The sequence below is a fragment of the Helicoverpa zea genome, chromosome 3, assembly GCF_022581195.2.
Source record: "Helicoverpa zea isolate HzStark_Cry1AcR chromosome 3, ilHelZeax1.1, whole genome shotgun sequence".
Taxonomy (NCBI): domain Eukaryota; kingdom Metazoa; phylum Arthropoda; class Insecta; order Lepidoptera; family Noctuidae; genus Helicoverpa; species Helicoverpa zea.
In genome coordinates, this window is record NC_061454.1 from 12610619 (window position 1) to 12636211 (window position 25593).

Consider the following 25593-nt stretch of genomic DNA (forward strand, 5'->3'; position numbering starts at 1 on the left):
AAACATATGTTTTTTTATGGTGAAAAAGTTTATCTCGCTGAGACAAACCAAATGTTTTAAACTCATAAAAATTAGACTAAGAAAACACAAAAGCGCATCAAATTAAAGCGTTTGAATATAATTAATTTATTCAAAATAAATGTTGTGGTAATACTGTATTTATCTGTATTTGAGAACCTCTTCCATTCTGGGCTGTAGGTTAAGTTATAAAAATGGAATGCCCCAGAACATATTATAAAATCAGTCGTCAATTTTAAAGTAAACGACACAATACCACTCCGCATGACGGCGCGTCGGCTCGCGTTCTTTCGTCTTGTGCACATTTATTTCATTTGGGTCATCGGTGATATTTAAGTACACTACATATTATTATATTTAGTACCTTTACACAAATGGACTATGATCGACAATACCCACGACATAACAAAATTTTAAATTAATTCTACCATCACAAGTAAATTGATAAATCTTCATTATTCCTTTATTTAAGCTCTTTTTACTTGTGATGGCAATATTCCTGGTTGTTACATGTCTATCATGGGTCATTGTGTAAAGGGTATCTGGTTACGGTATATTTTATATGGTCGGGTAACTCGTTCCGAGTTAGCGCATGCTCTATATCTATATTTTTATATTTTGGTGTTGGTGTGACATCGTCTTTTATCCGTTGGTTAAACACTTTACAACCTCTTTTCAATTAAACGTCAATAATTTTAATATCGATAAAAATGCTAGAGGGATCTACTCTACGTATTATGATTGACTAATAAATCTGTCCTAAGGAATCTCACCTCTATAATTTACTTTATTTTAATCTTATTCACAACTGAATCTTAGCTCTTCAAAGTGACTAAGAAGTAATAAAAGGTGTTTCTAATAATGTTACTTTCAGTATTTATTTTTAAGTTGGGTATTCTCACAAGGTAAGAAATAATATGAAATATTTTTTTATATTTTTCTCCATGAAGTAAATGTCACAGAAACATATGTAGTTATATTTCATCCTTATGAAAAGATAGTTGAACGTAGATCAGCTGATCAGGATTAGGAAACGGCTGCAATATTTGAAATAATAGTGCAGTCAGTGCAGGGTGTATGTTGAAATTCACTAAGAATTATTAACATAGAAATTATACTTAAATATATATAAATTAACACCTTTACAAAGCTTAGAAATATTAAAATAAATAATAATATACGCCCTGTATAAAGCAAGTAACTCATCATAACATCTATGGTTGTAAGTGTTTACATTTTAGACCAAATTGATATATTACATGAATATAATTCGTATGTATATGTTTATTATAATAATATATGTATGCGTAAAATACAAAATGTCGCTTCTTTTGTTGAGTTTCGCCTTTTTAGTTTCGCTTAGCGGCAATAGAGAACACCCTATATGTAGTTGTGACACACATTTAGTATTTTACGCTTCGATTAACAATATTCTATAATGTAGGCAACTTATAGCTAAGGAAATAGGTATTGACAGAATAATTTTCTATACTAATTTTAATTTTATGCTAGTTAATAAAATAATAACTCCTAATTCACTAACTGGAGGATCAGTAATTTGTAGGTGTCAAAGTAAACAGTTCTGTGATATATTATGCTTTAAATAGTTTAGTTTAAATGGGTTTTTCAAAGTAATTTGAGACAAAATATGATAAAAGGTATATAGTTAGTTTTTTTTGTGTAAGGTATATTTTTAATTTGATTTCTTTGTAGTTTATTCATTAGTTTCTTACACCATTATGAGACATGACAGACCAGTGTTAATTTTCTGTTCTACCCAAATATCAATTAACTAAAAAATATTCTTTGAAATAATAACATCAAAATTGACTTACCAACAATAGCATAAAAAAAATAGGAGGATATAGGTAGGTAGTACTAGCCCCTTCCCAGTAGTATAAATTCGGAGTGGATGCACAGACTCGGGGCTGGGCCGCGCCACGCCGCCGCGCCGCGCCGCGTCGCCGGGGCTGCGGGCGCCGGGCTCGGCGGCGTCGGGGCCCGGCTCGCTGCCCGGCGCCATCGGCAAGCGCCGCGCCGCGCACGACGACGCCTCCGACGTCTCCTCCACGCACTCCTCCATCATGGACTACTCAGGTACCGTATATAAAAAAATAATTAAATTGTCCTTGTTTTATTCGTAGTCTTGCGTTCTTCAATTTTGCCCCCGTGACGTGGTAAACTTGATTGATGCAAGTCATCGACTAGTCTTTTAAGGTTGTGATGAATATAAACCAAAAATGCAATGTGAGAATTTCGAATAACATTTGCATTTTTGGTATCGTTATTTATTATGTTTATGTTAGTGGATATTTTATCGATATCGATAAAAATATTTTAAACAACAAATGACCCAAATAAATGCACAAATATAAGAGCACTAACTAAACTACAACAAACTAAATAAATGCACAATACTATTACAGATAGTACCTAAATTCCCAACTTAACCCTTTAGCACTTATTACAGAATTATTTGTCCGTCTAGGCAGCTCCGATAGAAGCCGACGCAAAGGTCCTTATACTATTCCTAGGTAGCTAGTACACACGTATACTAGACAGCCGACACAGTACTCACTGAGGAAGTTGAAACACCGTAAAACAGCGATGTCATGCCAACTCTAAATCATCGTATCTATAAGGCATGGTTTTGAAAAGCATCGATATAACAACTTGCATTGTGTCTCGCTTCGAACTCGCTTCTCACCAGACTTGAGATTAACACATAATAATCACGGCACTTAACTTTGTGCATTCACTGTGCATTTTTACATCGTTTTTGTACTAATTTAGCTGTAAATAAACATACATTAAACATAGCTGAGAGGACTAACTTTCAGATGTGAGCGTTATTACTAAGCTTTAAATTATAATACTTGATTACGATATTTGTTAGGTTTTTGATACAATCTTTTACAATATGAAAATCGATAAAATCTGTTACTACGTATACTTTGGAAGTTGTCCAGCACTATAACAGTAGATTTGAATTAGTATCGAATACAAACTTTTACACATCTAGATCAAAATCAGCGTCGATATTTTCCTTTTATTTTGCAAATTACACAAACCTACATGTATAAGTCAGTTGGCTTGTAACGTAGATTTTAAATTTCGTCACGTATAATTTTTATAATACTCTTACCGTATTACAGAATCGGACCAATCATGTCTTCTGTGATACGAACTTTGATATCTCAAATATTAATGTATTTTCTACCACAGGTCCCCGCCTATATAAGCAGCCGACGACGAAATCCAATCGTGGCATAATGCTGAATGCCGTGGAATACTGCGTATTCCCGGGCGCCGTGAACGCGGAGGCCAAGCGTCGCGTGCTGGAAGAGATCGCGCGCTCCGAGAGCAAGCACTTCCTCGTGCTGTTCCGCGACGCCGGCTGCCAGTTCCGCGCGTTATACTCGTACTGTCCCGACTCCGAACAAGTCGCCAAGCTGTACGGGACTGGACCTAAGCACGTTAATGATAGGATGTTCGACAAGTTCTTTAAGTAAGTTGATCATTACGTCCACCTCTACCAGATAAATCGTAAACGCATTCAGATGAATGTCCATAGATTGTATGACCCATTGCCCTATTCTTCATTAGCATTCTCAACTACTCTACAAGGTAAAACATTCCCTTTTTTTCTATTTCCAGATACAACTCGGGCAGTAAATGCTTCTCGCAAGTGCACACGAAGCACCTGACGGTGACGATCGACGCGTTCACGATACACAACTCGCTGTGGCAGGGCAAGAAGGTGCAGCTGCCCAGCAAGAAGGACATGGCTCTCGTCATATAGACGTCGCACGTTCAACAACCATTATCTAGTCGCCAAGGCACTCGAGTCAAGCCTTTTTACTCTTCAGTTAAACGCTATGTAGGGCAATAGTGCCAGTGTCCAATATTTTAAAAAAGTCGGTTAGTGCGTTTTCCTCGGCGGAAGCTGTTTTATTGAACATGAAAATTATGTTAATTTTTGCTTGTGTAAAGGTGTGTTGTCGACCGATGTGTTCTGTAGCGGCCGCCCTCGCCGTAAGCTGTAATCAGTCTCGAGTCATAGTAATCAATTGTAGGTAATGCGAGGGCGGCCGGGCCGCGGTGCCTGTGTCATATTGTACAGTTAGAGGGAAGTCGGCTCGAATCGAGTTTGTTTTGTTAACTGGTTCAAGCCGGTACGTGTCGAGCGTCGCGTGTTTGTGTTGTGTTTGGTTCCGCGCCGAGCTTGTGTCCGCTGCGTTACTTCCAATGTGTTACTCAGTGTATAATCGCAATGTTTGCCATATGTATTAGTGAGATGGTCGATACGTTCCAAATTTATTAAATTGTCTCAAAAATAGAACAGCCTGAATGTCTGACGGTCGATAATTTAGATACATTAATTTTGTTTTAGTAGAACTGTCTCCTCACACATAAGTAACAAGTTCACAAACTAATAATATCGCTTATTCGTTATAATATTTAACTCGTTAGTGATTACGTTCAAGTTGACTGGAGCTAAGATTTGTTTAACTGACCCCATTCAATGTTAATTCAATTCCCATTTTTTTACTGCTTGTATAGCTAAAAGTAAGACAAGGCACATTTTACGTGGTAATTGTACTGCCTTATCCTGTAAATAATTGTTTTTTTGTATACAGCTATTTATTAAACGAATGTTAAAGGAGAATTGATGAATATCATTTTTCATTGTTTAATGATTGGTCATCAATAATATACTACCGATAGTATATGGTATGCAAATATATTGTATTACTTAAAACCATAACGAAATAATATTGAATTTCATATTAAGTTGTTGTTTTATTTCCTACGCAATTACTGAAACATATTAGATATCCAGATGCGCATTCGTGGCACATTCGCCAGATGTAGATTCACCCTAACACTCGTATTGAGCAGAGGTGGGTAAAATACCTTATTTGGGGGATTTTAAATACAAGCTGCTGTTAAAAATTGTATTTGAGATAAAGATACTTTTTCGACAATGCGCAAAAATGTATGGACCATGGAAAAAAATACAATAGTTAATCATCAAAAATTAACTTTATTCATATTTACATAACAATTATTTTTAATCGAATTAGAATAATACTGTCTAAAATCTTGCCCAACTAATTGTGACTAAATTATTTATTGTACTAGTGTTACATTGGCGACGGCATTTTCACAACTAAATAAAATTAAAACAGTTATTTCCATTATTAATTATTAAAAACATAATTTACGTATCTTAGTTAAAATTAATAATATCTAATTAAGAGATCCATCAATCAACATTGCGACAATATAGGAAGATATAAAACAGATAAGAAATAAATTAAATATATTTCGAACAATGCTTGTAACAACAAACAAGACAAAATAAACATTGTTCGAACAAAAAGATTTAAAATCGAGACATTCTGCGTACATAAACAAATAAATATACCTTTCCACAAGCTTTATTCCCATTACTGCAAGCGAAAACTAACATAGCTACGATCCGTACAAACCAACATTAAAATCGTACATCAGAATTTACTTAATCAAGGCAAAAGCTGTTCCTGGCTCTTCATTAAATTAAATCTACATTAATAATAATCCTTACAAAATTATTCCTTGACATGGTAACCATTTTAGCAAGATTAAACTTTGTTATAAAAAAATCAACATATCGTGAAAATTTTGTAATCAACATATCGTGAAATATGCCGAAGACCTTTTCATAAGTTTGCGACACTTTAATTTCAATGTTATATAAATGTGGCGTCATGGCCAGTGTTAAAATTAAATTATATAGTTGTCTTTTAACGTCTATATACGTGCAGACAATAACACAATTCTATATATACACAACCCGTATAAAATAAACGCAAGCGAATGAATCAAACAATAGTAAAGTAATGGGTAACGGGGGAAGACACGTTGGAGTCAATAGTCTTTTGAAGGTTCAGCTGATGAACTATTGTGTCTGGATTGTCCACCTCCTGGAATAACGAAAAAAATATTTAAAAGTTGGAAGATATGGTAAGAAAGAATGTTACTTGTGAGATGACGGCATATAGCTATGAAAGAAGGACATGCTGAGCCGACCCCAAATCAAATTGGGATAACAACAGGAGGAGGATGATAATGGTAACCAAGAAAGAAAACTAAAGACGAATACAAGAGCTATTGGCATCGCAAATTGGACTCTAGTGTCTGTTTCGCGAAACTTTAAAAACATCTCAAAAGGTTCGATATTTTTCTTCAAATCAGTTTATAAATTCAGAATATAATATGTACTTTATATAATAAACAGTAAAAAAATATAACATAAAAATAATAAATACCTCTTCATCTGCATATCCGTTGATCTCGACAGGTATTGTTTGTCCGTCTTGCGTTATCACCTGAAAGAAATACATTTAGGTTCAGTATTAATTTTGATCCTTTTGTTATTTGGATTTCCCCATCCTCTCGAAAGTAAAAACTTGACTGAACTTAAAGTGAAACTTGCCTGTAAAGACTTTCCGTCAGCAGACGTGATTGCAAGTCGTGTGCCATCTTGCATGGTGAAGTGCAGTGGATTGCCCTGCTCGTCCGTAACCTGTAACATTTCCCTCAATTAATATCAACACCAAAAGAGAGAATGCAATTTGGCCATCTTGCGCGAAAGCAACAGCTAAACATCTAATTCATGTGCAACGAAATTGCGAATTACGGCACAGCAAAAGAATCGTTCTAGTTATTGTGTGTTGGAAAACATCAAACAGTGGAGACAAAAAAGCGAAGACAATATTTAACAAAAACATTCTGGCAAGAACAACTATTAATTCAATTGTTAGTTCCACTCACGGGTATATTCTGATCATGATCCAACACGAGATCTTCAGGCAGCTGCTCTATGTCCTCCTGTTGGAGTTGCTCCTGCTCCAACTCGAGCTGGTCCTGCTCCAGCTCCAGGTGTTCGTACTCCGGCTGCGGCACCAGCAGCGAGGGGCCCGAGTACAGCTCGCAGGTCGTCAGCATCTTACCGTCTTGGAGACCTGCTGCCTGAGGTGCAAATAGTGTGGTTAGGAAATTAAGAATTGAGGAATGGTCTGCTATACGCCGTTTTAGTAGGTACTTAAATAAATATTCAATCTTGATATTACTTTTCACACAAATGGATGTTAAATAAATAAACGACTGCAGCCTTAGTTTATATAAAATATAAAGAAGACAATGGCTCCTATTAATCACCTGTTCCGGATCCAGAATATGGAACGCAGGAGAATCAGCCTCATCCACATCATACGTGACATATATGACTCTCTCTTCCAGTTCATCATCAGGCGTTTCCTCCAACAGCTTGACGGGAGACGGCGGTTCAGGGAGAGAGATCGTTTGTTCCGACTCAAACTCTATTTGTGGGGAGTCCACTTGTTCAATCTTGACAGGATCGCCTTGTAGGTTCGTGGTGGCGAGTAGGCTGACTTGTTTATGCACTTGCTGTAATAAAAATATGGTGGTTATTTTGTGTTTTTTTTTTGTATGATGATTTTTTAGATTTGAAATACATTTGATTTGATGCAAGACAAATTGTTTTGCAGGATATTTAATTCCAGTAAGGTAAACTTATGTGAGTCGAAATTGAGGTTGTCAATTTAGTAATTGTGCTATTATTATAAGCGCTTGCATCATGGTTATTGATATTTATCGAAATTTTTCAATTTTTAATCATGAGTTTGAACAATCAATAAAGTTAAAAAAATTATATTCAGTTAAATTCACTGTACGTCAACAGTCAATCATTCTCTTTTCCTCAACTTTTTTATTAAATAAAATCAAGTGATACCTTCTTATGCTTATTCCCAGTAGCACACTCAGGTTTAGGACAGTGCGCACAGCGGGAACCCCGCGCGTGCGGCCAGCGCGGACACCACGCGCGGGCAGCCCGCCGCACGTGCGCGGACCACGAGCCGCGAGACACAAACCTGAGGAAGATATGTTACTGATTAAGTAGATGCAATACCAGTGTGTTTTTGAATTGTCAATTAGTTAGCCACATGATCTTAATGACGATATATTTTATGACTGTAATACCCAATCTCAATAAATAGCAGTCTACCTGACTTGACTTAATTATTTTTTTCCTTTAAATTCATTATTTACTTAAAAACTTAAAAAATTATAGTTTGGATGAACGCGCTAATTGGTTAGACGCCGAAGTTAATATACTTCTTGCCGCAATAGACATAAGTAAATGGGTGAATTTCCCGGGACCAAAAATTGCGTGGCATCGATGAAATCGGTACTAAAAATCATTGTTATAATATTCTTATATTTTTTTCTAAGTAGGTGAAATAGTAATCTATGTGTAGCACTAAATATTTTGCTAATAGGATAAATTGGTTCTGCAAAAAAAAAAATTAAACCTCAAAATCTTTCATTGCCGTGTTTGTCCACACGTCACCTTGCTGTGTACTAGACCTTATTGATGAAAATGTATTAGTTATTTATATTAAAACCTACTTTTATTTGATTCGTGAATAGTTAAAGTATTGTTACGGAATACATTTATTCAAATATTTAAACAATACAACAAATGGGAAATAAAAAATAGTTTGTCCCAGAACTATCATTCATCGCCATGTCCTAAACATATTTGAGAATATTGCTTTTCCTAAGGGTTTGCGTCCCTCCCGCTGTGCGCTAAATGTTGCATATTAGTGGACGTCAAGTGTTCCACTTGGAATGACGTGTGCGCGTGCCTGCATTTTCGCGCCATAAATGAAAGTATTAATTTTTTTTATTACTGGACATTTCTTCTTTCATTGCCGTGGATAGGTCTAACTTCTGTTTGAATAAGTTTGTCCTTTTAATTGATCATTCGGTACAATGCCATTTATCTTATGTTTATTTGTGATGTGTTAATTACTGTGAATTATTAACAGATTTTTAGTTTTTTGATGTTTTAGCCTTGATATTCATCGCCGCGCTCTCATTTCCGTGGTTTCCGTGGTCAAAATTTGCTAAGACAATGAAAAAAAAATACACGGCAATGAAAAAATTTTCATTGCCATGCCTTGTAAAACAATTTCGTTTAATTGCCGTGGCCACATGTTTCATTACCGTGACTTATGTTTTCATCGCCACGGCATGATTAAGAAAAAAAAACAATTTGTACTACTCACACACCACTCCACTCTCTCTGTCATTTGACACTCCATCACACGATAGACATTCAAACACGCACACACACACCATCTCACACATGCACACGGACTGACACAAACACACACACGTACGCACCTCCACAAACACACGCACACACACTCACTTACTCACTCACTCACTCACATATACCTACTACAGTCTAATTATAAACATAATAATGGATTGAAGACGCTGGATGCAAGTCGCTTCCAACTGGTATCTGTTGAGATCAAAGGGGGAGGCCTATGTTCAGCAGTGGACGTCCTATGGCTGAGATGATGATGATGATGATGAATGGATTGATTCTTTCTAGAAAGCCAAGATGCCTAAACCGAAACTATCGGAAGCGGAAAGAAAGGAAAGAAAAATATTGTCTGAAAAAAACGACGTGAAAAGTTCTTTCATTGCCATGGACGCACGTTTCATTGCCGTGCATGCATGTTTCATTGCCGTGGCATGAAAATTTTAATCTTGTATATCTCGTTAGATTTTTAAGCTATCTACTAGATATTAAGTAAGAATACATATCTTATCTAAAACTTAAATAAACACTATTTTTTCTTGTTCTAAAGTTGAAGAATAAAAAATCCACGGAAATGAAGATTTTATTGGACCTGTTGAAATTCACCCAAATATAACTCTTACTACAATGGATACAAGTGTACATACCTCTTCCCACAATGAGCACAAGTGAAGGGCTTATCAGCATTATGTCGCCTGGCATGCAGCCGGTGCTGGCTGGAGGTGGTGAAGCGTCGCGGACACAGCGTGCACTGGAAGGGCTTCTCTCCCGTGTGGATGCGCTCGTGTTCCGATAGATTGCCTTTCTGACTGAAGCTCTTACCGCAGGTCGTACACGAGTAGGGCTTTTGGCCTGAGGAATAATCAATATGAAATTAACAAAACCTAACATACATATTATATATAATGGACTATGCGTTTTCCCGCGGTTTCACCCGCGTTCCGTGGGAACTATTGCCCGTATCGGGATAAAATATAGCCTATGTTACTCGCAGATAATGTAGCTTTCTAATGGTGAAATAATTTCACCAATCCAATAGTTTTTGATTTTATCCATTACAAACAATGATAATATTTTTCCTCTTTATAATACTAGTATAGATGAACTACATTAGATGGATTAAAGGGCATTTTATATTAATTTAAATACTTGAGTTCCTCACCAGTATGCCACCTCATGTGCAGCGTCAAGCTAGTCTTGTGCGCGAACTTGTGCTTGCATATCTCACAGGAGAACTTCTTGACGCCAGTGTGTAGGAGCGAGTGGTTCAGCAAGTTCGCCTTCGTCTTGAACGAAGCGCTGCATAGCTGGAAATATACAAAAAATCTAAATAAGCTAAGGCCATTCATTTCTTTTGGGTTTCCAAAGTGCACAGAATCTCGCTACCAAAAGCGCAAGTACATGATCTCTTGCTCCAATAATGAATTCAGATAGTAAAACGATAGGACAGCAAGATTGGAGAGCGTTGATCCTTTAATGCGGTTTCTGATGCCCAAGGTGTTTAGTTAAGACTACCATAGCCATAGCCCATTCTCCAACAACATTCCTCCTGTATTAATACTATTTGCGCAGTGTTACCTTACAACTATACGGCCTGTCCTGCGAGTGCACCAGCTGGTGTCGTTGCAGCAGCTGCTTGTGCTTGAAGCACTTCCCGCACTTGTTGCAAACATACCGCTGTCCTGCATGCTCAGCTTCCTTGTGATATACCACTGAAGATGGGTGGTTTAGCACCTGCAAATTGTGAAGATATAGCAGTTAAATTACACTGTACTTGTACAATAACAATAAAGTTATTTCAACATTTTTGAGTTTTTGGAACCTATTTATAACTTTGCGGTCATAGGTGCTTGCAAAGGCCGAAATAAATTACAATTTGACTTTGACTCAGAAACCAGAAATTGTGACAACCAGTCTTACCAAGGGGTTTAAGAAGGTCATATATGTAGTCGTTTTCTATAGAGTGGTGGTACTCAGTTACATCTGATTAGATTGGAAGCTGACTCCAACATTTTTGTGAAAAGGCTAGGCAGATGGTGCTAGGGTACCTTCCCGCAGAGGTCGCAGGCGTACCCCTTGGCGGCGGCGGCGCGGTGGCGGCGGTGCGTGACGGCGTGCAGCGCCAGCGAGCGCGGGTACGCGAAGCGCGCCCCGCACGCCGCGCACGCGTACGGACGCTCGCCCACGTGACACGCCTGGACCATACACATATGAACGGCATTTATAATATGTCAATGTCATCGTACATGCATACATTAGTATATGTTAATGAATTGGAAAACGACAGGACAGAACCTAAGGCACACGAAGAGAATGAAACAAAAACGCGCGCGAAGATACACACGCGCGCAACCCGCGGACAGTTCAAGTTGCAAAGAGAACTTCACAAACCAAAAATTACTTTAAAGCCTACATAAAGGAGTACATAACGGTTCCGCCGGGACTGTGGGATTCTTCGAAAGAGTTACCGCGGCCCTGGTACATAAAAGCCATACGACGAATCACGACGGTTTTTAGTCAGTAAAAAGTCTGACACTCCGTCACCGCTGCTAACCCACATAATTTGATAATACTTGACGTCGTCAAAAAAAAAGGAGTACATAATGGAATAGGTATATTAGAGCAATACATAAGAGCTTAGTACATAGGGATAGTTAGTTCACTTCTAACTGAAGTAAATATCAACCAGTTTAGAAATTGGCCAACTCACCTTAATATGCAGTGACTTGCTCTGTTTACTGCTGAACGTCTTCTCACAGTGGTTGCACTTGAGCCGCGGCTTGCCCGACGGACTGGCTTCCACTTGCTCCACTCCATCTGACTTCTCCGTCACAATAGCAGATGGGGTTGTTTCTAAAATATACATATGTTAATTACTACAAGAAATAATGTCAATAAGACAGTCCTTCTGATGATTAAATTATAAAGTAAGCCATTGTAGTTTTAATTTACAGAAAAAGTAAGTGATGACTTGGAATTTGCCTAAAATTGAAAAGTAAACATAATTCTGCCAATTTCAATAAATAAATAATTAAAAAATATACTCACCGACAGTTTTGACCTCACAATCAACACTAGGACTAGAAGTAATATCTATAGTAACACCCTCAGTCTTGAGGAACTCTGTGTTAACATTATCCTCAACAACTATTGGTTCTGGATTCAAGTCCGGCAAAGAGTCAGCTATAGGTAATATCACATTTTCTATTATTTGCACCGGGGGGGATTCAGTCTTGTTTGGTAATGGTTCATCTTGTATAACTATTGTTTCTGGGTTTGCTTTGTTTTTCTGAAATATAAAAAAAAGAATTACTACCTCCTCTTCAATCAGTGCGTCCTACCTGTCATGATTTACGGAGCCGAAACGTGGACACTGTCGGTACGGCTGGTTCACAAGTTTAAAGTCGCTCAGCGGGCTATGGAAAGGGCTATGTTCGGCATTTCTCTGAGGGATCGCATCAGAAATGAGGTAATCCGTCAGAGAACCAAGGTCATCGACATAGCCCACCGAATCAGCAAGCTGAAGTGGCAGTGGGCTGGCCATATTAGCCGAAGAACCGATAACCGTTGGGGTAAACGAGTTCTAGGGTGGAGACCACGCCTCGGCAAACGTAGTGTAGGACGTCCTCAGGCACGGTGGAGTGATGACTTGCGCAAGACGGCTGGCAGGAGCTGGATGCGAGAAGCTGAAAATCGATCTCAGTGGCGTGCACTTGGAGAGGCCTATGTCAAGCAGTGGACTGCGATAGGCTGATGATGATGATGACCTCCCCTTAGATACTAGAGCTTAGGTATCCTGTTTTTTTAACAGACTTCCAAAAAAAATGCAAACATTCAAATTGAGACCTCCTTGGTCTCAATTTGAATGTTTGCATTTTTTTTTGTTTAATGCTCTATCCTTCTCCGTGTGAGAGGAGGCCTGTGCCCAGCAGTGGGACGATAAAAAGGCTGTAACAGGTGTAGCATATTTCATACTCTTTTAAGATGATGTCATCTCATAAGTTGGTAAATCACAAAATTAGCTAAAAAGTAGCATCCATATAAATATTATAGTGCTATAACCAACCTTAGACCTAATTCTATCCAAATTCTTCTTGCACGGTATAATATTCTGTCCTGTATGTTCCTGTTCTTTCTGATGGTTGTTGAAATGTAACCTTGTAGTGAACGTCTCTGAACACTGGCCACATTGGTACAGCACTGGTCCATGTTGAGCCACGTGGGACATGTACCGGCCGGTACAAGTGAACTCCATACCACATATTGCACACTCTTTACGAGTTGGCCTCATTGGTCCTAGAATGAGTTTCATTATCATATTAACTTAATATTTTTTTTAGTCTCTTACTAATATGATAACCATGGATATCTAAATTAATGCATATTATCTAAACATATAATAAAATGATATATTTAAAATACTTCCAAAAAAAGGAAGGAGGTTGCCAATTTAGTTTTTTTTTATCTAATCAGTTATGAGTAGTTTTCTGAGGTTTTTAGTTTTACTACAAGTGCACATACCTTTCGGCCTTCCCCGACCCTTGCCTTTCACCACAACTACCAGTTCTCCTGACTCCTCAAGGTGTCCTATAACTTCTGGTTCTTTAGGCACTGTAGATTTGATCTCATGGGGCTGTTCCAACTTAATCTCAGGCTCACTGTCTTCACCATCAGTAACCCCTTCCTCTTTGAATATCCTTTCAAGCTCTTTACCCTGAAGTTAATAGATGGGTTACTTATTATAGAAGAACTGCTTAATTGAAAATATGAAAGTATGAAAGAAGTGGTTAGAGACAATCTTTAGTTTGAAGAATGTTACGACCTGGTCCATGATTAGTGTATGATCCTAATACCTATACATTTTTAATTATTATTTTTTTCTGCAAAATAAATAATAATTTACCTGCACAGCTTCTTTAAATCTAGTAGGAGTTTTCCTCCTGCGCTTTCCAGAAGGTTCTTCATCTCTATCTTTTATCTTAGAATGTTTGACCTCTTGCTCCTTAGCAGCTAATTCTTTGGCTAACTCCTCAGGAGATTTGGGCTTTTTGGGAGGCCTGCCTCGTTTGCGCTTTGGCTTATCAAGACCAGCTACTTGTAAGGCAATTGGGTGCTCAACTTGGTATACTCCATTGCTGGTGTTCACTGGAAATATTAGGAAGAATATAAGAAATCTGCTAGTTTTGGTTTCAAATTAAAGTAAGGTCATGATAATGACTTGTAGCATAGCCAGAATACAAGTAAGTATTCTGTAAACATTTACCTTCATAGATGATTTTATCAGTAACAACATCCTGCTCACTAGTGGGATTGAGCAGAGTTCTCTTGTATTCCTTCTCTCTAAGATGAAGCTCACGAATTATTTTCTGAAATAGATAAGTTTACTGTGTCAGTAGCAATAGGGGTCAGTGGGTGGTCTTAGGGAGGTCCCCAAAATAAGGTTATTTTACAACAGCATATTTAAGCGATAAAACCATTTAGAAAACTAAGAAAACTTACTTGTCCATTTATAATAAGAGTTAGGAACTCTACGGTGGCTTCCAATTGTATGGTGCATCCTGGACAAATGGTGCGAGGCAGTTGGCCGTCATCGGTCACCTACAAGATACAATTTGCTCCTTGTGATTGCAATAAACAGTTAATATTGGTGTATACTAAAAAGTAATCAGCAAAAAACAGTGCGAACTCTCATCTGCAAACCATATCAACTGTTCTGCTGGCTGGAGTTATTATATTCTGACAGTAAATAAAAGATAAAAATGTCGCTTCTTAAAATTTTGATTAATAATAATAAATACATTTTTTAAAGAAGTCTTTACCTATTACTTTTGTTTCATATTGTATTATTAGACAAAAATAAGTTGGAAAATGTTATTTTGTACATAAAGTCAGCCATTTTCTTTTCTTATCGATTGAAGTCAATACAAATCACAATAAATAATCTGGTATACCTTGATTGGCAAATATGTGTTAATTACTTCACTTAAGTCTTGACTATTTTCTTCACATAAATATAATAAAGTTCCATTATCATTTTCTTCGCCACATAATCGACAAACATTAGAATTATAAAGAACTACTTCCATCTTTTTACGCACTGAAAGCGCCACCTATTTCCTGCACCGCTCCAACATGAAATTATTTGACATTTCTGTATAAACGTTTAGTTTATTCAAACCGTGCCATAACAAAATCATTTTACATATGAACCATTTAAGTTGTTTTTATTAATTTAAACATAAACAAATCTCAGAAATCTTAAAACTTTATTGAATTTCACTTATTTGTCAGTTTACACTATTATTTTGTTTAGTATTTTAGAATATTTGTAAGCGACGTGTAAAGTTTTTGCGTTACGTTTCCACCGATAACTTGGCAACACTAGGCACTTCCTTCTTTTCTTTTCAAAGCCCTTTCCGGTTTAGTTCTTGGGGCAAGAAGCCGTTGTTTCGGTTTTTATTATTTTTAATCGCCTCTAATCCATCAAAATGAGGATCTATAAAGATATTATTACTGGTAATTAAGTTTCTTGTGTTTCTCTCATAAAGTTTATGTGTATATTTCATTTATAATGTGCATCTTTGATAACAGTGATTTTGACATTTCATCGGGAGTGATGTGATGATGTCTCATCGTCAACCTTTGCGAATTTTAATGCCACATCTACAAATTGCGGATAGCAACAGATGTGAACATGGATTTCAAGTGATGTTTTGTTTCTTTCAGGTGATGAGATGTTCTCAGACACATACAAAATTAAGCTGGTCGATGAAGTAATTTACGAAGTGACCGGCAGACTGGTGACGAGAGCACAGGGCGATATTAAAATCGAAGGCTTCAACCCCTCGGCAGAGGAGGCTGACGAGGGCACAGATGCTGCAGTAGAAAGCGGTGTTGACATAGTGTTGAACCATAGGCTGGTGGAAACATTCGCCTTCGGTGACAAGAAATCCTACACATTATACCTCAAAGACTACATGAAAAAGTGAGTGTTCCGTGATTATTGCTAAGTATTGTGGATAAAGTAAATCAATGGTGCATACATTGACCAGTGCTGCAGGTTTGAGGGCAAGTCTTTGTTGGTGAATGGCATTTTCCACAATGGTGTGAGCTGCAATATGTGTATAAAATTTAAATATGCTGTGTCATTAAAAATAGCGACAAGAAATTGCATCAAATCATGGTTCTTTATTTAAATTCCATGATTGATGAATTGCTTTCTGCATATTTCCAGCGAATCATGTTAATTTTTGCATACTGCACTGTGCTCTGATTGGCCGGTCAGTTTATCTGAGACATATGTTAGTCATGCCATGTGTTATTTTTGCACCTAGTGTTATTTTTGCACCTAGTATCTTTCCTGAAAGTGCAATGTGAGGCACTACAAAAAAAAAATACCATATTGTATTACATTGATGCATATTTGCAACTATACCCACAGATAGGCATTATTTAATTAATTTATTTATTTATTTAGGATCTCCAACGTAGAATACACAATTACATTTTGTTATCTTTACAACAAGAACATTTCTGTGTGCTTCTCCAATTATGGGAGATCACAGAATTTGCACGCTAAACTAGATTTCAAACAAGTTTGACATAGATTTACACAGCAAGAAAAATAATAAATTAAGGTGCATTCTATCCGGCTGGCTATGGAGAAGGGGCTTTTAACTGTACTGGTTTTGCTGGATTTTAGCAGTGCGTTTAACTCAGTTGATTTCGACATCCTCTTAGGTATCCTATCCTCACTAAATGTATCTCCTTCTGCTGTTGGGTGGTTCAACTCTTATCTTCGAGGTCGCTCACAGTCGGTTCGCGTTGATGAGGCTTCCTCTGAGTGGCAGGAACTCGCTGCGGGTGTTCCTCAAGGTGGCGTTCTCTCTCCATTACTTTTCTCCGTTTTTATAAACGCCATCACTAAGTCACTAGTTTCGCATTACCATCTCTATGCAGATGACTTGCAGCTTTATCAACACTTCAAACTTGAAGAGCTGCCGAAAGCAATTGATGCCATCAATAATGATCTTAGAAACATAAGTCGATGGGCTAAGGATTTCGGACTTCTAGTCAATCCTGCCAAGTCACAAGCTATCATTATTGGTGGCAGATATTTCCTTAATAAGCTGTCTTCTCCACCACCGGTTTCATATGATAGCGTTGCCATCCCATACTCCTCTGCGGTCAAGAACTTGGGGGTAATTATGGACTGTCATTTATCCTGGGGTTCACACATTGCGGAAGTAAGCAGAAGGGTTTTTTGCTCGTTTCAGTCACTCAAACGTCTCCAGAAGTTCCTGCCTTTTCCGACAAAAATTACTCTCGCTCAGTCGCTTCTTCTCCCTCTTTTAGATTATGCTGATGTCTGCTTTCTTGATGCGACTGAAGAACTTCTTGACAAACTCGAGCGTCTGCAGAATTTGTGTATTCGCTTCATTTTTGGCCTCCGGAAATACGACCATGTGTCAGAATTTCGGAGCCAGCTGAAGTGGCTGCCAATTCGGCAGCGTCGAGATGCTCATATTCTATCTTTTCTCTTTTCTCTTCTTCATAATCCCAACGCTCCGAGCTATCTTCGGGAACGTTTTGAGTTCCTTGTTCCCAGAGGCAAACCCTGTCGCTCCTCTGTATCTCTCCTAGTCCGTATCCCTCCTCATACTTCGAGCCGTTATGATGGATCCTTCACTGTGCGCGCTGTGAGGCTTTGGAACGCTCTGCCTCACAGTATACGTGAGAGCAAGTCGTTAGATGTCTTCAAGAGACGAACTAAAGAACATTTCCTGTCAACATGACCTTATTTGTATGTATGTATTTATTTATTTATTATATTTTATGTTTTATTTATAGGTATATATTTTATGTTATGTAGTTACATCTTTGTTTTGTTTAATGTTGTGCACTTTAAATTTTCTCTTCCCTATCGCATCTCTCTATCGCTCTAAGGTTTGCTGTCAGAGAACCCAGTTCTGGGTTAAGCTCGCCTTTGTACATGTCTTCTCTGTGTGTGTTTTTTTTTTTTTTTTTTTTTATATGTTTTTGTGTACAATAAAGAATAATAGTGCATTACAAAAAAAAAATGCCAAACGAAATTTAAAATGAAAAACTAAAATAAAAACAAAATGAAAATAAAAAATTTTAATGATAAAATATGCTTAAAAATGTTGGTCATGACTTTGAAACATACTTTTAAGGCACATTTAAAAGTCATCAGCAAAAAGCATGTTCAATATTTATGTAATCAAGTTCCTTATCATTATTTTGGCATGTCTTGTTTAGATAACGGCATATTTATCAGTGGTGTAGGTTAAGTTCATGATGTGCCAGCTGTTTTGAGATAACATGCAGTGAAAGGCAATCAAAGATCATTTAATTAGGCTTAATTCTTGAAGAAATACATCTAGACAAAAAATATTAATATCTAAGAATTAATTCTTGCCATTTCTTTTTAAATACGATATCAGATAATCTTCCAAGAGCTTATACTAATTAGCTCTTTATTAAAATATTGTAAATCCTGCTTAGCTTTAATCCAACTAAGCACAAGGCTGTGTTAGGGTAGTCTGCATTATTCAATTATAACGATAACCAAACCATAACAAGCCCTCAAATGTGAAATGATATTATAAAACAAAACACTGCTGTAAAACTGTGGGCACTATTTATAAACATTCTCACATTTCATTAATATGGCTTTCTATTTAACCTTTTCACCGCCACGCCATATCGGTATTCCTATGCCCTGTACGCCAAGCCCGAAAATCTTAATTAAATATCTACTAAAAAATACATAAAAGTAATGATTTAATAGGTTTATTTTGTATTTTTTTGCGACCTGTTTTTTGTCGAGTATAGCCGTCGTTGGCGCACAGGGCACGCTTGCTCATGTCGGCTATAGCCGACATTGGCGTTCAAAAGGTTAAATCTGTATACTGGAGCATAATGTTGTATTAGAGCTGCTATATCTGACTATAGGAATAGTTTATTGATTTGAGATGACCCACTGACCAATGTCATGTAGGGCATGACCTGTCTACTATGATTGTAAAATAATTATTACCAATTCATGGAATGTTTAGAAAACGCTTTAATGACACAGCATACTTGAGCATACAGTTTATTCTTGCAAACCATTTAATGTTTATATGGGCAAAGGTGATAGTTGCCGTCAAACCTCATTATTTTATGTTGTATGTGCCTGCTTTTCATTTTATGTGCATCATCTAATACCACTGGATGATCCTCAATATCATCCTATGGAGCTATTGATGCAAGATCATATAACTCTAGTGAAAAAACATTCATTCTGTGATGTCTGTTCATGAAATGGAGCTGACAAATCATTTGTCTTCCATAAAACCATTTCTGAAGGGAAGCTTGGGTAATAAAATGATTTGGCTGTTTCTAATACATAAACTTCTCAAATTCCAGATTAATTGCAAAATTAGAAGAGAAGGCACCTGACCAGGTAGATGTATTCAAGACCAACATGAACAAAGCCATGAAAGACATCCTCGGCAGGTTTAAGGAACTCCAGTTCTTCACCGGAGAGTCCATGGACTGCGATGGCATGGTCGCCATGATGGAGTACAGAGATGTTGATGGCACACAGATCCCCATCATGATGTTCTTCAAACACGGTCTTGAGGAGGAGAAGTTCTAAGTGTACAGCATAATTAAGTGAAAACTACTCATAATATTCCACTTCTAACACAGGCGCCTAAAACTCATATCTTTTTTATTTATTTACAAAATCATGTAAATCTGCGCATCGGCTGAAACCGGCTTCTCCCATCACAAGGCTGAACAATTTTGTAATGTTAATACATAAAATGTTGCATACTATAAATAAATTAATGAACAATTTGTGAGTGTTTTCTTTGTAAAGTTCCAATCAGAAAAGTTCGGTACTGTTAGGCTTTGCAGCAATATTGAGGTCATTAACCTATGAGTCACATTGCTGAATTAAGGAGGTTGTTTCAAGTTCGCTGACCTTTGGTCTGTATTCATTTATTACTTCGTCGAACAGTTGATGAGCTCGTAAATTAATATTTCTATGAACTGTAACCCATCAAAGTGTATTTGTTTGAATTTGCATAAGTAAACTGCAATCAACTACATAGAGATTGCAGCATCTAGTCTAGACTGATGGTAAAAAAAAAAACATTTTAGTTTCCATAAACGCTGTAAACGGCATCTAGTAGGTCTTTCTCTGGCTGTTACATTACTTGCGTCTATCAATTAGTAGCTTAACGGCTGGTACTCGTAGACACATTTTTGAATACCTACCTACCTAGGTATTAACGTTGTTTCGTCATGGGGTACTACAGCGGGCATTGCCTCACTAACACCTTTTGAGTTACATATGTCTGTCAGCTTTCCAAGTGGGCCATCGGTGTGGCAAACTAGGATTGTCAGAAGTTCAGAAGGAAGACAGCCAAAACAGAAGTTCTATGTCACTTATACAGATGGCGCTGTTTGCAGAAACTACTACTAGGCTGTGAAAGTTGGTTTCCACCTGCATATTTTGTAGTCCCTTATGTATTTTATTTCATGGCAAGGTTTTCTAACAAATAAAAAACAATTAAATTTGAGGTATGTTATATTTATCGAGTTTGTATGTAGGTAATAACTACAATAAAGTACAGAAATGACCGATGATTTCTATTACAATGTCGTGAGTACTCTAATCACAATGTTTTCATATGTATTCAATCATTTTTCTTGTATACTTTTTTAGGCATTCACTAGGCACTAACACATGCCTTAATTGCTTAGTCTTTAAATTCTCCATATATTTACAATAACTCAATAACACCATACGTCAGGTAATGTCGCGTGGGTATATAAAACTGGAGTAAAAAATGACCATAATCCAAGAAGACACAAAAATGGCACTAAGAAGGTATCTAGCGACTTAATTAACATCGTCTATTATAAAAGCTTGCTCTTATCACAATTTTAATTGAAAGGCTTGATTTAGACTATGACACATTGAAACAATATACTACAGATTAATATTTCTAGGTACTTTCTAGTTAGTTACTTTTTATAGTTCCATGAGGCAAGCGGGATTGGGAATCAAGAAAGAAATGTGCTTCTACGTGCCAGGATCTCTCTCGCACACACTGACCCTTCCCTTGCCTGTTTATACTGTTTGGATCTCTTTATTTCGTACTAGTTCTGAGTCTGTAGTGTCACAGTCTAAACGTAGCCTTACATTATGTTGTAATTGCAGCATGAATCGCAATATAACCGACGCTTTTATAATATTCGTCATAACTTTAATATTAAAATGTTTTCTACAAAATAAAAATGCTTATCCAATACCTATATTATATTACCATTATGCCTTTTTGGAATATGGCAAGAACATTTCAGTAAAATTATAGGAAAAAAGAAGATAAAATTCACAGAAAATAGTAATTGTAAGTTTAACATTGACAACGAGTAAATCGTCAGAGGCACATTATTGCAAATTGTGTGATCTATTTAGAAAGTAACTGATGAAATTGTAAGTGTTGCCATATAAAATAATTAGTTCAAGCGTTTTATAGCGTATGAAAGCTGATTTCATATTATATGAAATTGGTTTCTTGATGACTCCTATTTATGATTTGGGCGGGACAGTATAACGGCCCGATGCTTATACCTGATTGCAATTAAACTAATTGATACGGGGCAAGTTCATTTGTATGCATCACGTCGGTAATTGAGATCCTATTATCATTTAATGACTGTTAGCAAAACGTTTCTGAATAGATCACACGTCATTCATACTATGGACATTAAAAAAATAGGTAACAAAACGATAATTAACATAGGTTCGTTTCAATTCAATAATAAGACATCGTTTACTTCGTTAACGTCAATCTTAATAAAATTATTACATACAATATTAAAGTGTTCGAAGATGTGTTCATATTACAAATAATGGGTGCGTTCGTTCTTACACAATAAGAAATGTAGTGTAAGTAGGTATTTAATTATAGGTAGGTAGTGTCAGACATAAGAAATCTCGTAATTAGGATATCAGTCATTATAGCAAACAATACAATATCCCGAAATAATTTTATGATAATTTTTAGAAGAACAAGATTGTATTAAATTTTATAAATATCTCAATATAGTATAAATATATTTACATTCATTAATTCTAATATTTTTCATATTGGTGTCTTATTTAACGCACACTTACTTTATCCATAAATAAAATATTAGACATTAAAAAGATATCATATGGAATGGTTTTTTGTACAAAATCAAATACAAAATCCACCGCACTGGTAGAAAAAATTACAAATCACAATGTTTTATGACGTACATCATAGAGGAGGCTCCCCGCCGCCCCTCTCGTCACGACTAGTCTGTACATTGTACCGTGTCTCGTGTGAAAGTCTCACTTTCATACGCCCGAGCCCCCAACGTTCCATTGAAAAATAGATCCATCACTACTTAAATTTATAATTTACAAATAAGGTACTCTTTTAAAACGAATACGATACAGGATAGTCCTCACTGGTCGAACGTACACCGGACCCGAAATACTAATGTCACTAACCGCTCTAGAGCACTACGTCCGTCACGACTGACTCCGTCCATAGAAAACTTAATGGAATGAAGATTTATTGCTAGAATTACAAGATCACAAACGATTGAGAGAGTCCGTGCGCACTCAACAGTTGAAGGTGTTGGAGTGGGCGCAGGCGCGCGGGAACTCGTCCAGCGGCCGGCCGTAGCTCTCCGGGATGATGGAGTACTCGGGCTCGCTGTACTCCGCGTGCTCGTATTCGCGCTCGTTGCGCGCGAACCCGATGATGGTCTCCGAGTTGCGCATGTAGCCGTTCTCCTGCTTCCGCGAGTAGCGCGTGTCCAGGTTGCGCTGGAAGTTCTCCGGGTGGCACACCACGCCGTTGCGGTTCTTCTTTTTATCGGGCAGGGAGCGCAAGGAGCCATTGTTGAGGTGATGAGCCGGTGCGCCATTGTTGAGCGTGAGCGGCTGGTGCGGGCGCGTGTCGCCGCCAATGTACGTGAAGCCGTTGGCGGGCAGCGTGCCGCCGCCCCCCGAGCGCTGCGGCCGCCGCGCGGAGCCCTGGCCGCCTGACATGAAGAAAACGCTCGGGGAGGCGTAAAGCTCTAGCTACAGTTCCGTCACAGGAATAGGCCTGAGGCCGGGCGTGTGCGGCGGTGCGGGGTACTGCGACGGGTGGATGCCGCGCACTATGCAGTCCTCTTCCGTCGAGATAGGCTTGTGGTACTCGAGGTTCTTGCGCCCCTTGTTCCACTTGTAGTCTTTCAACTTCTCCTGCATGCTCTTGCGATACCTATACAAAATTAACACTAATGTGGCAATTACCGCTACACATGCAACTACCACTACACATATAATGGTCTGTTGTCGCGTATCGTGGAGCACACAACCCAAGTCATCGGCATTCAAGTTCCTCAGAGGTTTATCTTTCAAATGTTCGGGACTCGCGCAGTGCAATTGTGTGAAGTTACTCTTTTCATATAGCAACTGTTGGAGCCATAACAGTTGACAGTCACAGAAGATGGGATTGTCAGTTAGATCCAACTGCTTCAACTCTTTCCCAATGAATACAGATTCGCTTATCGTGACAATTGCGTTATCTCTCAGTGAAACGTGCTTCAGTTTCGGTAAGCCCAATAGTGTGCAGTCCTCAATAATTGCCAGCTTTTTGTTGTTTGCCAAGACGATGGTTTCTAAGTTGATATTGTCTTCGAATGCTCCTTTCTCAATTCTTTCCAGCTGAGTAGCGCCAGTGATATCCAGCAACTTAAGATTTTTTAAGCCTTTGAACGAATGGCTTTCCAAAGATATAAATTCGTTCTGTCCGATGAACAAATCCTCTAATCTTGTAAGACCAGACAGCTGGAGTGTCGGAACTGTGATTAGTCTATTTCCAAATAGATTGAGACTTCTTAATCCTGGAAGACCTCTGAATGCAAATTCACTAATGTTAGAGAGACCAGCTCCATTTAAGTCTAACACTGTCAGCCTATTGAGACCAGCAAATGCATCGTCTGGTAGGAAAGAAAACGCATTCAATCCTACGTGCAGCTCCGCCAGACTGCCTAAAAGACTGAAGGAAGTAGTTGGCACTGAGCTCAGTTGGTTATCGTCCAAATACAAGATCCTCAGAGCTGATAGGCCAGCGAAGGCTCTCGGCTCAATCCTTGATATCCTATTTTGACCTAAGTTTAGTTCTTCTAATCTTGGCAAGGTAGTGAAAACTCCATTCGTTAATTCCTCCAAGAAGTTTCGTTTTAAATTCAATACGGTCAACTGATTGAGTCCTTGGAAAGTTGTGTTTGTTACTGAGGACAACTTATTGTGGTTCAGATGCAGTTCTTGCAGTTTGCGTTGATATGCGAAACTTTTCGTGGGTATATTGACTAGGTGGTTCTGGGACAAGTCTAAATGTTGGAGCTCGGCGTAGAACTGCATGGAGCTGTCGATGGTCTTGATCTTATTGTTGCGGATGATGAGCCGCTGTATGGAGGGGTTGAGGGCGATGGGCAGGACGTCCAGGCGGCTCTCCTCGCACACCACTACGAGGGTCTCGTCGTTGCAGTTGCAGCCTCCAGGGCAGTTGGCCAGCGCGGCCGCACCGCTGCGTGACGCTAGAAGCTCCAGCGATATCAACAGCACCTGGAATTTAGAAAGGGAACTCAATTAGCATACCGTAATATTAGCTGCATAGAGCATACGAAACTATCGAAATTTCTATGTTTATCCAATCACTGATTGACGTGACACTGTACTGAAACTGAATATACAGTCGATCTTGAAACCGAACGTGGGATTTCAATGAATATATTTCGTTAAAAGCATGGCTGTATCACAGCTGTGTATACAGTCTAAACGTACGGACGAATGCTATCTCAATTCCGGCGGCAACATTTCAGTAAGCGTGAACTGGACCGCAAACGTTAGGCCGGCCGTTTGCCCACTAACGTGTAAGTGAATCCGAATGATTACTGAACCAGGTTGGTATGTTTCTTTGAAAATATACGGCGTGTTTTTAATACGCGGAAGTACGTAGGTAGATTGATGGTCTTTCAGTGAAATGGAATCAATGTAAGGCGAGCGAGCTCCGGACCCGGCGCAAAAGGAAAATAAAATGATATTGAAATGGGAATTTTGCGCAGTTTTAATTTATTAAAATACGCTCCTTGGAGGCGCTCGGGGCCAGCTTCTTTGCTTCAAAGACTAGCACTTTTATTACGTTTCCTCCTTCCAACAATTAGCGAGGAGATCTGAGTGTAGTCGAGATTCGACTTTACAATTACAAAGTCGAGTTTAATTTTGTTACAACGAGATCGCTGATAGATGCAACGTCGACAATCTCCTTACTTTAAAAGACAAA

The 25593-nt window shown here is 38.0% G+C and overlaps 4 protein-coding genes across 22 annotated transcripts in view; 2 read left to right on the plus strand and 2 right to left on the minus strand.

Moving 5' to 3' along the window:
* Positions 1-4812, plus strand: part of LOC124646104 (patronin) — a 55652-nt gene extending 50840 nt beyond the window's left edge. For 14 of the 18 annotated variants that reach the window (XM_047186161.1, XM_047186166.1, XM_047186158.1 and 11 more), the window contains 3 exons: positions 1939-2115; positions 3244-3526; positions 3676-4812. In XM_047186161.1, coding sequence (XP_047042117.1) covers positions 1939-2115; positions 3244-3526; positions 3676-3820 — 605 coding nt within the window. In that variant the 3' untranslated portion in view covers positions 3821-4812. The remainder of the gene's footprint in view (positions 1-1938; positions 2116-3243; positions 3527-3675) is intronic. The other 4 variants (XM_047186169.1, XM_047186170.1, XM_047186172.1 and 1 more) reach the window with 1 other exon arrangement.
* Positions 4813-5045: 233 nt separating this feature from the next.
* On the minus strand, positions 5046-15312 carry LOC124645799 (zinc finger protein 354A-like). Its single transcript, XM_047185698.1, has 18 exons — positions 15154-15312; positions 14702-14800; positions 14466-14568; positions 14106-14347; positions 13724-13916; positions 13269-13498; positions 12251-12491; positions 11913-12055; positions 11251-11397; positions 10781-10936; positions 10365-10509; positions 9850-10054; positions 7820-7958; positions 7225-7473; positions 6838-7035; positions 6500-6589; positions 6333-6392; positions 5046-5987 (listed from the first exon to the last, which is right to left on the minus strand). The coding sequence occupies exons 1-18, from the start codon at positions 15286-15288 to the stop codon at positions 5886-5888; spliced, it is 2877 nt and encodes a 958-aa protein (XP_047041654.1). The 5' UTR covers positions 15289-15312; the 3' UTR covers positions 5046-5885.
* Positions 15313-15557: 245 nt separating this feature from the next.
* Positions 15558-20068, plus strand: LOC124645800 (translationally-controlled tumor protein homolog). The gene is made up of 3 exons (XM_047185700.1): positions 15558-15718; positions 15929-16187; positions 19634-20068. The coding sequence occupies exons 1-3, from the start codon at positions 15691-15693 to the stop codon at positions 19863-19865; spliced, it is 519 nt and encodes a 172-aa protein (XP_047041656.1). The 5' UTR covers positions 15558-15690; the 3' UTR covers positions 19866-20068.
* Positions 20069-20786: 718 nt separating this feature from the next.
* The window catches only part of LOC124645790 (leucine-rich repeat-containing protein let-4-like), a 243403-nt gene continuing 238596 nt past the window's right edge, over positions 20787-25593 (minus strand). The window contains exons 7-8 of one of the 2 annotated variants that reach the window (XM_047185688.1): positions 23424-24875; positions 20787-23342 (exon numbers count right to left, since the gene is read on the minus strand). In XM_047185688.1, the coding sequence (XP_047041644.1) occupies positions 22878-23342; positions 23424-24875 (1917 nt within the window). In that variant the 3' untranslated portion in view covers positions 20787-22877. Of the gene's footprint in view, positions 24876-25593 lie in introns of both variants that reach the window. The other variant, XM_047185687.1, reaches the window with a different exon arrangement.